Source organism: Equus quagga, chromosome 9, assembly GCF_021613505.1.
Source record: "Equus quagga isolate Etosha38 chromosome 9, UCLA_HA_Equagga_1.0, whole genome shotgun sequence".
In the NCBI taxonomy this organism is placed as follows: Eukaryota; Metazoa; Chordata; class Mammalia; order Perissodactyla; family Equidae; genus Equus; species Equus quagga.
This window is the reverse complement of record NC_060275.1, coordinates 66,343,003-66,359,961: the sequence shown is the minus strand read 5'-3', so window position 1 is coordinate 66,359,961 and position 16,959 is coordinate 66,343,003. Positions and strand designations below refer to the sequence as shown.

Here is a 16,959-nt window from a genome sequence, read left to right as displayed (position 1 = left end):
TGGGGGCGCGGGCGGGCCCGGGGTGGGCTGCGGGCTCCGGCAGGGCGGCGACGGCGCGCGCAGACTCCAGAGCACCAGGAGGCCGAAGGCGCCCAGGCCCGCGGCCAGGGCCACCTCGGTCCGCAGCCTCATCCTGGTCGCCGGGCTGGGGCGGACTGGGGACCCCGGGCGGCTCCTGCGGAGAGAACGCTCCCTGACGCCCCGGCTGGGCCGCCTGTCCCCGTCCTGGCGGCGGCCAGGCGCTGCTCGGGCGGGTGGAATGTCGGGATCCCCCGCCCCGCCTCAGCACCCCACGTTGGCTCTGACAGTCGCCCACAGGTGCCAACGTGACCCCCGACTCTGAGTGTGCTCAGAACCCGGCCCCGCATCCAAACTGGCCCTCCTCCCGACCCTGCCTCAGAGACGGCCCAGGAGCCTCCCTGAAGGAGGCAGGGAGCTCCCTTTTGATCAGCTGAGAGCTGCTGGGATTCCTCCTGCGTCCCTTTTCACCTGCACCTCCAGGAAACTCTGAGCTGGGATTCTGATGCAATCATCACCTATTCTTCTTGACTATTTTTACTGGTCCTGTGACCAGAGCACAGCACCTGGTGTCTCACAGACCTCTCAGGCCCAGCATGTCTCAAACAAAGCTATCTTCCTTGGCAAACTCCTATTCGTCCTTTAAAACCCATCTCAAATGATCCATTCTCTGAGAAGCCCTCTTTGGCTCCTCAGGAAGAGTCCTGGTTCCCTGTTTGGCACCTCTTGCCCTATCTCCCCTTCTGGCCTGGTCCTGATCCTACGGGGGTGTCTGAGTCTGACTTTGTCCTCCCAAGAAGACTGGAGGCACTGAGCTTGAGGGAGATGCATGAGGGAAGCAGGGAGTATTTGAATAAATAAATTTATGAATAAAAATGAACTCATTAAGTTTCTCTCTGGCAAACTCTTATTCATCCTTCAAAACCCCAGCTCTAACATCCCCTCCTCCTGGAAGCTTTCCTCCTCTATATCTAGGCAGAACCCTTAGTCTCTGTCCAGATCCCTTTCTCAGGCTTCCCTGGACTCCTTCAACGTCCGTTTATCTGGAAAGGTGGCATCTGTGCTGTTTTCCAGCCCTGAACTTGAGGATCTATTTTTGAGTGCAGAATGAAAGTGCTGGATTAGACTCAAGGCAGGACTTACTCATTCGGCACACACTTACTGGCTCACCCTAGAGAGCTGCAGACTCTGGAGCCCAACTCCTGGGTTTAAGTCCCAATTCCACCCCTTCCTGGCTGTGTGCCCTCCATACCCTGGGCCTCCGTTTCCTGAGCTATAAAGGAAAGGAGCATCTGAGCATTCTTCCCCTCACAGGGCTGTGCAGGCAGGCAGGGAGCTCCCAGCACCTGGCGCCTGGTGGGAGTGTTAGTTGAATGAATATGTGGACCTCTGCACTTACCTCAGGCCCCCGCGGGGTGACTGTGCTGGTCTGGGGTCTCCCTGGTCTCCACAACGGCACCTGGAACAGCGTGTGGCAGTCAGTGTGTTTTGTAGGCCCCTCCAGCCACGAGTGACCCCACCCAGCTGCTGCCCGGGAACGAGGAAGAGAGTGGCTTCCCATGTCCACCTAGAGCCAGCACAGGGCCCCGTTCCGAGGTCCAGGAGGCCCTCTCTGCAACATGCCTGTCCCTGTCTCTGCACACCACCTGACCAAGGCCTCTCCAGCCAGATGTCTCCCTTAAAGAGGGCTTGGATCTCACCCCACACGTTCCACTGTGTGACCTTGGGAAAGAAGCTCAACCTCTCTGAGTCTCAATCTAAAGTGGAGGCAATAACCCTAAGAGTGTTGTTGTGGGGATTTTAACCTCGATCACGCTGGGCACAGTCCTGCCTCAGGACCTTTGCATGGTCGGTTTCCTCTGCCTGAGTCCCCACATTTCCATGCAGCTCCCTCCCTCGCTCCCTCCTGTTCTTGCTCAGATGTCCATTCTCAGGGAGGCTGCCTCGGGACACACCATCTCGTTGGCAGCTGGGACTCCCACCGTGTTCTATTTTTCCTTCCTTCCACAGCATTTTTCACTTCCTCAAGTACACGATAGAACTTTTAAAAGTGTTGTTTCTCACCCTCCACCCACCAGAGCGCGAGCCCCAGGTGGCCAGTGTCGTTCCCCATTTTTTCTGGCCTGGCACTACGCTGGGTGCACAGCAGGCTGCGCAATGCATGCGTGTTGAGTGAACGATGAGTGAATGACTGCGGGGTTGCCACAGTGTCTGAAAACACTTTGACTTGGAATGAATTCATACATCCACTCACTGAAGCCAGGATTGACCATGCTTCTCCTGTGCGCCAGGCATCTCCTGGGAGCTGGGGACGCAGGGTGAACGGCACAGGGTGCCAAACATCCCTGCCAATGTGGAACCCACACTCTCAAAGGGGAACAAACGTTAAACAGAAACCTCAAGAAATGATGCAAGGTGATGAAAGCCATGGGAGGAAGGGGGTCTGGATGACAGTTAGGCTGGGATGTGAGTGGCATGGAGGAGCCGGCATGGAGGAAGTCGAGGGGAAAGGTTGCAGGGGCGGGAAAAGCAGGTGCAAAGGCCCTGAGGTGGGAATGAACCGGCAGAACCTGAGCAACTGCGGGACCTGCCTGTGGCCACAGAACCTGAGGCATCCCCAGCCTGGGGTTCAGGAGGGCAGGTCAGGGAGACAGAAAGGCCAGTCGTCTCAGGATGAGACTGTGAACTGACAAATATAATGCAGGGAGGACCTGACTCCTAGAAGGACATCCTCCTGAGCTGCAGAGAGGCTGAACCCAGGGTGAGCGGCGAGAAAGGGGCGCTCCCGGCAGGCCAGGCAGATCCGGAGCCCTGAGGATGCATGAAGGCTCTGAGCTGCCGTGGACAGAGCAAGTCCTCACAAAGACGGTGCGACCAGAGGGGCCGCCGCCTCTCCTGCAGCGCCTGGGGACCCAGCGGGGCCAGAGCACTGTCATCCTGCCACGCCCAGAGGGCCCTCCACCCCCGCCCGGGTGCAGTGTGGCGCCAGCAGGGCTTTCACGTGTGCCCCCGCCCCAGGGAACGCCCCGAGTCTGCAGAGATTTCTGGTGTCAGATGCCGGAGGGGTGGACACACAGGGCCGCTAACAGCACTGCGTGGGGGAGGCCACAGAGGAATATGCTGCGGGCCACAGGAGGGACCACCTCAGAAGACAACAAGCCTGTGTCAACAGCATCAAGGTGGAGAATCCCGCTCTAAACCGCAGACCCTGGACGGGGGACTGGAAGGGGCTGGGAGAGGAGAGTCGGGCAAGGACGGCGCCTCCATCTGGGTGTGGGCGTCAGCATCGGCCCCCCGAAAACGTGTCTCTTACTGCCTAAGAGTCTCAGGCAGAAGGCCTGCTCTGGAAGGTGCTCACCGGGGGTGCCCGCGGTGACAGCTGCACCCAAGCTGTCTCTCAGCAGACAGTCTACGCCCCACCGACCCGACGGGCGGCCAGCGAACGTTTGTTGGCCAAACCTTGGCGTTTCCGTCTCCTCCTGCATTGCCTCCCCGCCTCCTCCTTTGTCCTCAGCTGGAGATGGCATCTAAGGCGGCGGTGTCAGCATTTTGGTGAGTTACTCAGTTTTCCTGGGTCTCCCCCACGTATACGTTGTTCAGCTGTGACCTTCTCCTGGTAACCTGTCTCCCGTCAATTTAGTTCTTGGACCAATCAGGACTCAGAGGGCAGGGGGTCGTCCCCCTCCCTGCACAGGGTCATGCAAACTCATCACACGGCGTATTGATGAGATTTATTATTTATATATTTATTATACATTTATTAAATGGAAAATTAAACCCAAATGGCCAAGGGTCCGTTCTCCGGGAATGTGTTTTGTAAGTTCCAAACAAGGGCTCCAACGCTAAGGAAGATACTTCAGCAAATAGGAGTGTTTACAGCTCAGCCAAACCCGGGCCGTGGGGGGAGGGAGGGCATGAGGAGAGGCGGCTAACCACTAACCGACTACAGGCTCACAGGCCTGGGATCAAAATACAGCCTCTGGGGGTGGCCATTTGGTTTTAATCAATTCCATTCATCCCTATTCTTTTCCTTGTTTTCCTTTCTTGTTTATTTGCAAGAACCCTTTGCATATGAAACACCCTTTGTCGTCTGCCTGCATTCCCAGCTTCTCCTCCGGTCTGTAGTCTCTCTAAAGGGAGGGGCCCCACGGCTCCTTCACCCTCCCAGCCCCTCCCAGCCGCAGGCGGCCCCTGCCTGGGGTCTGGGCTGGAGCTGGGCGTGGGCCGGAGGCTTGCTTCCCCTCCTCCTCTAGCCCTCTATCAAGGCCTCCAAGATCTCCTTCCCTTTTCCATCCACCAAGGCCCGGCTGACTCGTGACCCCTTAAAACCTCAAGCAGGAAATGTTGCCATCCTCACAATGTCCCACATCCGCTGATTGTCATGAGAAAGAACCCCAGGCTCCCCATTAGCAAGCCAGAGGGAGCCCGAGGACTCAGTGGCCCAACAGAGCTTGCTGGGCGCCCCTGTGGACTCTGCCACGGGGAGTCGCCAACCTGCCAACCTGTCCTTACGGGTCCCGCTGTCCGAAGGGCTGGCCCCACACTTGCGTGGGAGACGCTGGGCTCAGGGGCTCGGCCTTGCCAAGGAGGGCACACCTCTCGCTGTCTTGGACCTTCTCCAGGTGACAGAGGAGCAACTCTAGGCTTTTGCTGCAGGGGCTGGGGGGCCCCAAACCGATTTCCTGACCCCACCTGAGATCCTGCTGGACACCTCCCAGTCTCATCATAAATGGGATGACTGGGCTTTGTGAAGCCCAGAGAGCTGGTCACTCTAAAACCCCTGGGGTCTGAATAAGTCTGGGGGAATCACCACTCCCATCTTCTAGATGGGGAAGCTGAGCTCAGGGAGGTGGGCAAGAGAGAGCCAGCCATCCGTGGGATGAGGGCTGAGCTGGAAGAAGGAACCACAATATTGAAGCTGAGGCTTTGACAGATGCATAAGAGTTTACCAAGGGGAGTTCAGATGGAAGAAAGAGCACATGCAAAAGCATGGAAGGGAAGGAAAACAAGACCTATGAGAGGAGTCGCACGTGGTTTATTTTGCTGAAAAGGACTGTGGAGAGGGGCTGATTTCTGAGGCTAGAGGGTGGGGCCAAACCCTGTAAAGACTGAGCACCAGGCTGAGGGGTGTGCTGTGCCCTGGGGGCCGGGGGCTACGCAGGGGCAGAGCGGTCAGACTCCTCATCCAGTGGCGCCCTTTGCCCTGAGTTGAACGGGCGAGGTGCTCCCTCTTCCAAGTCTGTCTCCTTTCAGGTCCCCCGAGGACTGAGAACCCCACACGCCCACACACAACGGGGTCACCTGTGTCAAAGCCTTGGCACACCGGCTGTGCGGTGACACTCGGTGGCCTTGACTCATCGTCCTGGCTCCTTCGGGGCCCCAAGAGCCCCCGCTGGCAGATGGGGGGTACTGAGGCTCAGCGTAAAGCAGGATTGGAACCCAGGACTCTGATGGGCGGGCTCCGCCCACCCCATACTCCCCACCGTGTGGAGTCACTGGGAGCCCTCCCGTCCAGACCCTGAGCCTTCCAGAACCTGTCACAAGGAACTTCACCAAACATCTGGCGGAAGCTGGAGACCCGGGGCCCAGGTGGCCAGCATCCCACTGCCGGGCCACCCCCAATGCAGGCGGGCAAGGGGGTCCAGGCTGTGCTGAGTCCAATCCTTTCACCTGTTGCACTGACCCGGGGGCCATAGAGTGTTTACTGAGCACCTGCTGTATGGAGGGCGCTGGGGATGCAGCCACAACCACTCCAGCCCCTCTCTGACCATATTAACACATGAAGAAGTGATTTATTTAATGACAACTGAGACAAATGCTGTTTTAGAAAGAAGTGTCCATGGGGGGACCCAACCAGCCTGGGGACATCCTAAAGAATGATGGGAAATCACCTGGGCAGAGCCAGGGGGCGAACGGCCTTCTCAGCAGAGGGCACAGCAAGTGCAAAGGGCCTGAGGTAGACACAAGTGGAGGGAGCTGAAGGCAGAGAGAGGAGGCCAGCGTGGCTGGAGCAGAGGGAGAGGAGAGGGATGATGGCAGGGTGGGCAGACATGCCGGGGGAGTGGGAGGACATGGGGCAAACCATGGAGACCCTCTAACATTGCAGTGAGGAGCAATGGGGAGCCATGGAGGGTGTGTGAGCAGGGGAGGGACAAATTGACTTAGACTTTTAAGAGCTCCTCTGTGGCCACTGAGGGAGGAGGGCCAATCAGGGAGGAGGAAAGGCCAGGCAGCAACCAGGTGGAAGAATCTGGGGTGCGGACAAGGGCCGCCCAGGAGAGTGCAGTGAGTGAGTTCAGAAGAATATGGTGGAGGGAGTTGTTGATGGTTAGAGCCTGGATGTGGCGGATGGAAAAGGAAGGACTGAGGGAACAGAATGTGAGAAGCCCCTGAGCCTTTCCCATGGGGACGTTCTGGGGCAGCAGGTCACCCAGCTGGAGACTGGGTGGCAGCCTTTGTTTACCATGGTGTGTAAGCCAGGGAGGCCGACCTGCATGGGGCGGACCAGCACATCTGCCCAGCGCTCTTGGGGGGGAGGGGGCGGCAGCGCCTCTTCTGTGCTCCTCCCCTCAGACAGGACATCGCACCTCAGACGGGACATCGCGCCTCAGATGGGACATCTCACCTCGGTGGAGAGTCAGAGCAACGACCGGGCAAGCGACTCCCGGGACCCTCCCTAGCGCCTGCACAGGTCCTGCCCGGGGCTGTTTGCCTTCCGCTCACAGTCGTCACCAGTGCCCACCTCCTCCAGCGCACAAGGAAGTCGCTTGTTTCCATTGGCAGAGACCCAACAGCCTCCTCCCGGCATGGCCGCCGGGTGTGGCTCCCAAAGCCCTGGCCACCCCAGCCATCCCAGTGCTGTGAACCCCAGCTCGGCCCTGTCCCCCACCCCAGGACTCCTCTTCCTCCCTGATCCCCACGCACAGCCCAAGGTCCCCTCCTGAGGGAGGCCCCGGCTCTGCTTTCCTCCACAGCTCCCAACGTGCTGGGCCCCAGAGGCGGGCTGGGTGTCCTGTCCCCGACAGCTGTGGCCCCACGTGACACTCACAGGTGTCTGCTGCATGAGGGAAACACTAACGATGACCCACATATCGGCCATTCCTCGTGCCTCCCTTCAGCCCAGCCCCACCAGAGGCGGCAGCCCCCAGGCCCCTTGGAGGATGCGGCTGCTCGGCCAGCAAGCACCTGGGGGAGCCTGGGGGGCACCAAGGGGCAGTGAGCCAGCAGCTCCCCACGTGCTGAAGAGCCGCACGCCCATGGCACCGGGACACTCGAGCAGCAGAGCAGCGCTGCCAGGGAGCAGCCGGCGTCACTGAGGCTCTGAATATTAATGAGCCGCTAAACATGTGGCCGCCTAGTATCCACAGCGTGACAGTTGTGAGGTGACAATCAATGGCTGCAGCACATTCGCGAGGCATGAATGAATATTATCACAACAAATATGAACAAGCTACTAAATAGTCCCAAGGCACTGAGACAGGTCCCTGGATATTCACGATTCGCGTCGCATATACGTGGGCCTAAATATTAGTGACCTTTGACTTTTAATGAGGCACAAGATGTACAGAAAGGCTGACCGCTCAGCAGAATTAACTTGGGGCCCCCATTGGTGACAGAATTCTGGCACCACATCCTCTGCCTACACCCTCAGGTGACAGCCAAGGCCTGGCAAGACCCCAGGCACACGTGGCTGCAGGTACCGTCCTCCTCACCCTGTTCTTGTCACCGTCCCGGGGGAGACCAGCAAGGCAGAGAGGCTGAGACACAGCGGGGCTCAGGATGTCAGGCAGCCTGGGCGATCTCAGGGCCTCTCAGGGCCCGGCCCCGCCCCCACCCCGCTCTATTTCAAGACTTGCGGGCCTGCCTGCCCCTGACCTGGAGGCCCCCTCACATCAACGCTCCCACTTCCCAGATGAGGAAACTGAGGCCCAGAGACAGTGAGTCCTGGAGCCCTCCCCAGGCCTCCTCCATCCCCAGCTCCGGGAACCGCAGGCCTGGGCGCCCCGACGCTGGGTCTATTTCCAAATCAGGGCCCGGCCCCGGCCTCAGCATCCGCGTCCGCAAAGCTGGATGGCGGCAGGGGCTGAACATGAGCATCACTGCGGCCTCATGGCTCCGGCACGCCCCTCAACCCTCGGCTGGGATCGAATGGGGGCTTGGAACATGCTGGGGCTGCCATAAGGCAGGGTGAGAGGTGGGGGTGACAGCAGAAAGCACACCCATTTGTGTGCATAACGACCTGGGTCCTGAGAATGGCTGGGCCGGCAGTGGTCTTATCACCAAGTTACACATTTACGCAGCGCCGACAACGATGATAGTCAAAGCATCAGCAGCTGCTACCGTTATTGGCTGCACACTCGTGGCTGCTCCGAGCGAGGGCCGAGCACCCAGTGGGTGCCATGCCCTGGCCTAGGCTCTGGGCACACAACCAAGGTGACAGAGAGAAACTCCCCTGCCTGTGGAGCCGACACGCTAATGGGGGACAGAGAGACAGGGAAGCAGACAATTTTGGGGGAAAGAGCGAGGTCTGGCATAGGAGTCAGGGGCGCCTGCACGAGAGGGTGTGAGCCCCTGCGACTCTCACTGAGCCACCTGGGGGGGCCCTAGGTTCCAGTTCTCACATGGGCAAGCTGCGCACAGAGAGGGCATCCACCTACCAGAGGTCACACAGCCAAGCAAGGCTGAGGAGGGTTGGTGGGATTTCAAGCCTGACCTGCTGGACCGCTCCGGTTTATACCAGCTTGGGCTCCCAAGATTGAGAAGCTAGTCTCTTTACAGGAAGTGTAAGTTGCTTGTAAATAGAAAAAAAAGAAGAAAAAGCCCCATAAAGATAATCCTCAGAAAGGTTCGTGAGGGCCAGACCCTGCTTAGTGCGCCATATGCGAGAGGACTTTAGGCAAACTTCCACCCAGTATTCACCTAGGTGAGGCTGGGTGTGGACAGCAGGTGGGACGTGGCCAGTGGCGCTACCCTTTAGACCTTCCTATCCTCTGCATCCAGGTCCCAGGGCGATCACGATGACTCACGATGAGCCAGCAAAACTGCCACAAAAACTGCCCGTCCAGGAAGGATCTGAGGCTGCACACAGGTCGCTGGTGACACGCCAGCCCTGCCCCAGCCAAGTGTCAAAGGACATATCTGGCCTCCGTTCCTAGATGGGGAAACTGAGGCTAGGGCAGGCAGACCGTACGTTCCATTCGACCTCCCACTCCTCCCGTGATCCAGGGCGCATGGGGGAACTGAGGCCTCCCCGAGGGCCCCCACCCCTTCCAGCTGGTCAGGGCCGTCCTCCAGCCCCTGGACTGAGAGCACTGCAGTCTTCACGACATCATTTCTCTCACACAAAGGAGTGTGTCACGAATGAGAACACGAGCTGCACAGTGGGCATGAGTGTTAACCTGCCAGGTCCTGCCTGCGGCCTTTCCATCATCTGCTGTTAACACTCCACACCTGCACTTTTATAGATAGGGAAACTGAGGCATAGATAGAGCAAGGAACTCATTCAAGGAAGGTCAAGTGGGAGCCTCGTCCCTGCCTTTAACTACCACCTGGTGGGGCTTCCTTTCGTCTACTATGTTGGTAGTGAGATCCCCATCATGGGGGGGCAATCAAGCTGGGCCAGACTTCCATCAGGAGAAGGGCCCACAATGAGCATTCTCCTTGGCTCACAGGGGATGGGGGCAGGCGCTGTCCTACTCTGGGCCTAGAGCCCTGTGGCAGGAAGAGCAGTTGGGCTGGTGACACCTTACCTCCCCCTCCTGGGCTGAGTCCCTGGGCCAAGCCGGCTTGTCTGGATTCCCAGAGCTCTGGCCTGGAGCAGAGACGCTCCAAGGTGTCTTCTTGGTTCCCCCACACCCAGAGTACCGGGCAGGAATCACTGCAGCCTGGGGAGAAGGGAGGGGGCACATGGGGAGCAAACATGAGCTGCTCCCCCAGGCCAGCGGCCCTCCTGCCTGGTGCAGGGGCCACACCTCTTCCTTGGACTCCTCAGCCCCATCTGGTGTGGCAGCAGCCTTGGGAAATGACAGGGCGTGGGAGGAATCGGTTGCCACAGGGCTGGCCCCAAATCTGGCCAGCTCCCCCTGGGCCCTGAATCCCAGATCTGGACTACAGGACATCTGGGGCGGGGCTCAGTTTCCACATCTGAAAAGTGGCCACGAAAAACTTCTGAACCGGAGAGAAAGCTGGTCAGGAGCCTGGAAAAGTGGCTGACGACAGAATTGTGATGGTGATGATTACTATTATTGATACAGTTGTGGTGACACTGCCGTCCCCTGGGAGCCCCCGGAGAGGCGGCAGCAGTTCTCAGCTCCCTCACCTTCACCACAGTCCTGCACCCCGAGCCCCGCTTGACATACAGAGAAACTGAGGCTCAGAGATCTAACGGCCCTCGTTCAAGATCCCCCAGTGGCCAGAAGCCCCCCAGCATAACAGCTTCCACTGGACGAACACCTCAGGCCGCCTCACAGAAGCCGGGTGTTGTCCTACCTCAGGGAGGGGAAACTGAGGTGCTCAGAGACCAGGAGCGACCTGCCCAAGCCACACAGCCAGCGCTAGACCTGCACGGGGAGGGGGTCAGGAGCTGGGTCCTTAGGCGCACACGTGGCCCAGCGCCTGGCAGGGCTGCCGGCAACAGGGCGACGTGCGAGTCAGCTGTGGTTCCCGCTAAGAAACAATAATAAACCCAACCTGGGAAGCCGTGTGCTGCTCCTGCCCAGACCCTTCCAATCAGCCCGCTAATAATCTCAACAATAACGACAACAGTAATAGTAATGGCCAGCGCGGCCAGAGCACCTCCATTCCCCGGTGCCGGTCCCGCCGTTTCCTGGGAGGACAGCGGGGACCCCGGGCCTCGCCCCGTTGCGCCGGGACAGAGCGCGGGGTCAGGGAGGCCAGAGCCGGGGCCGCCTCGGTCACCGCCCGCCCTCCAGGCGAGGGGAGGGGGGGCTTCCTTGTTTCCTTCCCCGCCAGGCCGCCCCGGCCGGCCTCGGACACGCTGGCTACTACCATCACCGATGGGTGGGGGCAGCGCGGTGAGCGAGACCCGGGCGCCAGGATCCCCGGCATCTCCTGGGTAAACGCGGCGGAGACCGACCCCAGGGACCTGCCGGGCCTTCCCTAGAGCCCCGACTCCCCCCGACTACCGGGCCGCCGGGTCCCCAGGGGCCCCCGACACTCACCCGCAGACAACTGTCCGGCCTCCGAGCCCAGTCTGCGCTCCCCAGCCCGGCCCCGGGCAGCTTCACCTGCGCGCCCGCCCCGCCCCGGCCCCGCCTCTTTCCCCTCCCGCCCGCGCCCCCCGCCGCCGGCCCCGGCTCCCGAGCCCTCCCGCCCGGAGGTTCGGCCCCGCGCGGCGCCGGGCCAGCGTGTGTTCCACCGAGAAATGACGAGGGGGCAGAGGGCAGGTTGAACCCAGCGGCTCTTCGGGTCTCTGCAGGGCGTTCGAAGATTCCAGAACCCGAAAACGTGTCCTGAGCCCACAGCCGGCGGAGGCCGCGGGCTGGCATCCGGAAAGGCTCTGGAGTTGCAAGGCAGATTTGAAGACTCTTGGAGTTGGTGAAGATTCGAACCCTGCCCTGTGCTGCGTCTGACTTTAGAAATTTCCAGCCTTGACGCGTTGGGGTCGGCAGCTCCGGGGTGGGGGCGATCCAGTCCACAGGGGTGAGCCAGGCAGTGGCTCGAGCCACCCCACTTCCTCCTCCATCCCTATTTCTTCCCGAGGAAGAAAAAGAGGCGGGTCCTGCTGTGCCTCAGTGTCCTCGTCTGTCAAATGGAGGCACTCAGTCCCGGCTCCTCTCGCTGGGAGAGGTCTGGGGAGCAAGGTCAGCGCGGAGCCAGGCTCTGCCCCGCCCGTGTGGAGGGCGACTGCATCGGATGGGGGCGCATCGATGGGGGCACTTGAGGCCGCGGTGGCCCCCGCGCACGCACCCACCTGTCGCCATAAACGCTCCGACTTTGGAGCGTGTTGAAGCCGCCTCCCCCCTGCGAGGGCCAGCGCCCCGGCTGATGTTCAAGACCCTCGAGTCCCCGTGGGGCCTGCGGGTTCCCTGAGTTCACGGGCCGCCGGCAGGGCCAGAATCAGGCCGGCTCTACCGGATGGGGCCCGCCCATCCTCACGCCTGCCAGGGCCCCTTCCTGAGTCGTCGCCCCGGAAACTGTAAACTTGCACACGAATCCGGAGCTCTGGGTGCTAGAAGGGGCCTGCCCGGTGGAGTGAGTGAGCTCGGGGCACGCCCAGCCTGCTGCTGGGAAACTGAGGCCCGCTGGCTCAACAGTCGGAGGCGCAGAGGCCCCGGGGTGGCTCCAAAAGCTTCCAGGGTGGATTCTGGTGCCTGCCGGGTTCACATCCACGCTAGAATCATCGCTTGACCCAGCACTTCCACTCCGGGGCATCTCCCCGGAGGACTCGGACACGGGCGTTCACAGCAGCACTGCTCACAGCCGCCGAAAGAGGAAACAGGCCAAGCGTCCATCAGCGGATGATGCCTGGACAGAATGCACTCCAGCCACACAAGGGCCCAGAGCTCAGCCACAGACAGGACCGAAGCCCTGAGACATGCTCCAGCAAGGAGGGACCACGGAAACCTCTCGCTGAGTGAGAGAAGCTGACACACGAGCCACACAGCGTGCAATCCCATTTATGTGAAAAGTCCAGAACAGGCAGATCCACAGAGACGGAAGGCAGATCGATGGGTGCCGGGGGGCTGGGGGAGGGGGATGGGGAGGGACTGCTCAGGGGTCTCCTTTTGGGGTGATGGAATGTTCTGGAACCAGATAGAGATGATGGTTGCTCAACATTGTGAATGCACTAAATGCTACTGAATTGTGCACTTTACATGGTTAATTTTTTGTAATGTTAATTTCACCTCGATTAAAAAAAATTCCTGACCTGGTCACTCACCAACTGGGGGTGGCCTCTGGCAGGTGATCTAATGGCTTTGTGCCCCACACTGAGATTTTGGGGCCTCCCCGGTGCAGGAGACCATGGTATCGTAAACCGCCTTATGACAGCCCCCTGACCGTTACACGGGTGCCCCCGGACTCACCCTCCGCAGGTTGGCACACGTCGCAGCAGCTTGGGAAGCCAAGGCCCTGGGGTCGGGAGGCCCCGCCCAGGATGTGCCTCTGTGGTTAGACGTTGCCCAGCCTCACTTGTGACAAGAAAATAGCCCACTAGAGGTTCCATTTCCCTGCCACTGATCAGGAGGATGAGAACCCATGCCAGACGACACCGCAGCCCAGGGTGGCAGCAACACACCCTGACCCGCAGGGAGTGGCCACAGCATGGAGATGGCACTTGAGCCACTCAGCCACGTGGGACCGGCAAAGGGGCAGTCCGGGAAGGACCAAAGCCACTGAGCGTGCACGCATGCACACGTGTGTGCAAAGACTTAGGATGGAGGGGACCCTCCCTCAGGATCGGATGTTTGATTTAGGCTCCTTGACGGGGTCCTCGAGCTCAGGGCCACATGGGGCTATGGGCTGTGAACTTGCAGCGGCCTGCTGCTGGCCTCCGCCGCTGACCCCTGCCCGAGGCAGGCGGTGCGTGTGCTGGGGCTGTCACTGCCTGAAGGCCCCGTTGGATGCCACCCCTCATGCACAGAGCTGAGGAGGCTCCCAGACCTCTCCCAGCTGGAGGACGCCCACTTCCCAGACAGGAAACAGAGGCCCAGCAGACCCCTTCGCCAGACAGGGCAGGAGGGTCAGAGAGGCCAGGTTGAATCCTGCTGCTGCCGCTGAGCTCCATCTGGCCCGGCTTGCTCCCTGGGATCTGCACGGCCTCAGGGTCAGGGCCCCAGGGTCCCCACATGTCCACCAGGACCCAGCACTGTGCCCCGAGCTCAGCCCTGCTCCTCACCACAGTATGCTGGTCACCCCACCTGTCCTGGGCCCCACTCAGGCCATCCCTTGCCCACCTGCATTGGGGCCCACGCTCCACCCTGGGTCCCCAACACCATAAACATGCCAGCACTGCAGGGGAGCCTCCTCTGTACCAGGTTCTCTTCAAGGGTGTGACCCACGCAGCCACCGGGTGAGTGGGTTACAGATGAGGAAACTGAGGCCCGGAAGCTCAAGTTGCTTGCTCAAAGTCACACAGCCACAGGGGCCAAGCAGGTTCTAACCCAGGCCTTTTGGCTTCACACCTTCATGGCTTCCGAGAGCTTTGTTGTGCTCACAGCCGTGTCTCTAATTGCCTGGCACACAGCAGGTGCTCAGTCAACACCTGTGGCTTGACTAATTGCTTCCTCATGGAACCCACAACTCACCATTTCTCTGCCTGGATGCCCAACCTCATTTTACAAACTCCTGCTCATACCTCAAAGCCCCATTTATAATGTCCCCTCCTTAGGAAGTCTTCCAATGCCCACTCTGGGTTCCTCTAGTCTCCATCCCTTCCATGGCCCAGCTCCGAGCCACAGGACTGGAGGGGTCCATGGGGCTGGGAGTGCCCTGGTCTGGCTTCTCTCCCTCGGTATCACTGCACACAGGTTCAGGGTGGGGAGGCGGGGGGAAGTTGGGAATATTAAATATCCCCACCCACCCGTGATCTTCCTCTCCTCTCTGACGACATGAAAGAAACTTCCTGAAGCAGGAAAAGGTTTGTCGTTTATTTTATTAGAAAATAAAGTGTTTATTCAAAGAACATAAAAGTCCAAGGACCTGTGTGGGCGCTGGCGTGAGCAGGAGTGAATCTCAGGCCCAGCCAGGCTGGCCGCGGGCGCCTCTCCAGGGAGGCGGGGCGTCGGCGGAGTCAGGGGCCCCAGGGTCCGCGGAGGGCAGGGAGCTGTGGGCGAGCACCAGGACACAGCGCAGAGCAGCCGCCAGGGCCTCTGTGGGCTCAGCAGCTCACCAGGTACATCCCTGTGGGGCGGGGCAGTGAGGGGAGCGGGTCCCCTGCCCCTCCCTGGGGTCCCCCAACTCTCCTCACATCACCCCTGACTCACTGTTCCCACAGCCCCAGGCCCGGGTGGCCCCTTGTGAGGGCAGGAGAATGGGGTGGGGGTGGGGTGGCAGTGGGGCTTCTTGTTCCCCCCAGGGGACAGCCCCTCCTGATCCTCCCAGTGGGGCCCTGACCACCCCTCCCCACCCGTGCCCCCCATCCTGGGTCTCCAGGCCCCAACACTGCCTCTCCTGCCCAAGCACCCCAAATGCCTCCCCCGCCGCAGCCCTCAGGAGCACAGGGCGGCGCTCAGGCCCGGCGTGGCCACAGGGCGGGCAAATACCTGTGGCGAACCTCCTCTTTACTAGCGACATGCGGTAGCCGCTGCCCACCAGCTCCAGGTCCACGCCCGACAGAGTGGCCCCCTCACTGGTGAACTGAGCGGCCACGGGGCTGGGTGTGCTGGGCCCCGAGCACGGCTCCCAGCTGGCAGACAGGCAGCCGGAGCCTGGGGAAGCCTGAGGTCAGTGGGGCCCATCCCCCAGCTCTGGTCCCGCTGTGACCTGGGCTCCTCCTCCACTTGACACCCAAGCCTGTCGATCTGTGGCCTCTGTACCCCCGCACCCTTTTCCTTTGGTCCCATGGGGCTGTGTGTGGTTTGCAAAGAGGTCCTGCCTCAGGGTCTTTGCACCTGCCTGCCCCCAGCATGCCCTGTCCCCCAATGTTGTCAGAACCCTGTCAAGCCTGTCTGGATGCCCACACTGCCCCACTCCTGGTACATCCCCAATTCTCCCTCAGTGTATATAAGCTCCTCCACCTGAGCCCTCAGCACAACCCTAACTCACCCCCTGCCTCGGACACATCTGGAAGCTTCCATAGGAGTCGCTTCTCCTCCAGGTTCCTGGCATCAAGAGAAGCTTGGTCAGGTCTCCCCTGGAGAGAACACGGGGAGCCCGGGGTCCCAGCTCCATCACCTCTTGGCTACACGACCTGAGCAAACCAGGTCCCCCCCCTTGCCTCAGTCTCTCCATCTGTGAAATGGGGGTGGGTTAAGGCACAGCTGGCACTTGAGGGACCTGCACCCTCGAAGCATCTTTAGGTGATGCCTTTGGATCTATAAGTCTGCCTTCGTGGCAGGTTCTGCCCTTTGCACAAAACAAGGGGAACGGTGCACTGGGAGGAAGAGCCGCGGCCGCGAGCCCCGCGTGGGAGGCAGCCCTGGGCAGCCTGAGCCAGCGCCCAGCCTCCTAGGCCTCAGCCTCCGTAGGGGAGGGACCACTAAGGGCCCGCAGGCAGAGCGTGTGCCACACGCGGGACACCCTGGAGCTCTCGGTGCGGGACATTCTCATTGTCAGGAACAGCACCCTCGCGTAAGCCGTGAGAGCTCTGGGCGGGCAGGCCTAGGGCAGACCCCAGCTGCTGCTCCAAGGGGCCCTGGCCGCACTGCCGAGCCTCCCTTGGCCTCCCGCACACCCTCACCAAGTGGCGGCCGGCTGCAGGCGCACGTTGGTCACCGGCTCCCCCACAGGCAGCAGGATCTGGACGTTGGTGAGCGGCGTGGGCACGGCCGTGGCCCCAGGCCGGTAGCTGTACTCCACCGAGACCTGAGTGAGGGCCGCCCCGCACTGCCAGTGCGCGCTCAGCTGCAGGGGCACGGCCTGCGGCCCCGGGCGCGAGAACTGGGGGGCGAGAACGGGGGGAGCACGCGGCTAGCGCCATGCCGTCCCGCCACAGGCACTATTCCACACCGCGACCCGGGCTCGCCGCCCTGCAGCCGACCGAACTCTGCCCCGCAGTCACCGCCCCCAGGGCCCTTCCCCTGCTCCGTCCGGCGGCGCTGCCGTTCACAGCCTGCAACGCCCCGCGTTTCCGGCAGACAGCAGGGCGGGGCCTCCCCTAACAAGGGCCCGCGGCCCCGCGCCGGGCAGGGTGGGCACGACGGCGCCCTCGCAGGAGGCGGCCCGGCCCCCACCGCCACCTCCCTGCCCAGCCGCCTGCAGCCCCGAGCCGCCGGCCTCTCCCTGCTGCGGCTCGCCCCGCCCCCGCCCCGCCCCCGCCCC

General features: G+C 61.2%; 2 protein-coding genes across 13 annotated transcripts in view; both read right to left on the bottom strand.

Moving 5' to 3' along the window:
- Nucleotides 1-12,129, bottom strand: part of B3GNT3 (UDP-GlcNAc:betaGal beta-1,3-N-acetylglucosaminyltransferase 3) — a 15,558-nt gene extending 3,429 nt beyond the window's left edge. Inside the window, exons 1-4 of the mRNA XM_046671200.1 lie at nt 12,112-12,129; nt 11,951-12,054; nt 1,418-1,477; nt 8-175 (exon numbers count right to left, since the gene is read on the bottom strand). Of these exons, the coding sequence (XP_046527156.1) occupies nt 8-175; nt 1,418-1,477; nt 11,951-12,054; nt 12,112-12,129 (350 nt within the window). The remainder of the gene's footprint in view (nt 1-7; nt 176-1,417; nt 1,478-11,950; nt 12,055-12,111) is intronic.
- Nucleotides 12,130-14,627: 2,498 nt separating this feature from the next.
- Nucleotides 14,628-16,959, bottom strand: part of FCHO1 (FCH and mu domain containing endocytic adaptor 1) — a 27,417-nt gene continuing 25,085 nt past the window's right edge. For 10 of the 12 annotated variants that reach the window (XM_046672397.1, XM_046672392.1, XM_046672396.1 and 7 more), the window contains 4 exons: nt 16,379-16,578; nt 15,745-15,800; nt 15,243-15,407; nt 14,628-14,880 (listed from right to left, as the gene is read on the bottom strand). In XM_046672397.1, the coding sequence (XP_046528353.1) occupies nt 14,858-14,880; nt 15,243-15,407; nt 15,745-15,800; nt 16,379-16,578 (444 nt within the window). In that variant the 3' untranslated portion in view covers nt 14,628-14,857. Of the gene's footprint in view, nt 14,881-15,242; nt 15,408-15,744; nt 15,931-16,378; nt 16,579-16,959 lie in introns of those variants that run through there. The other 2 variants (XM_046672388.1, XM_046672394.1) reach the window with 2 other exon arrangements.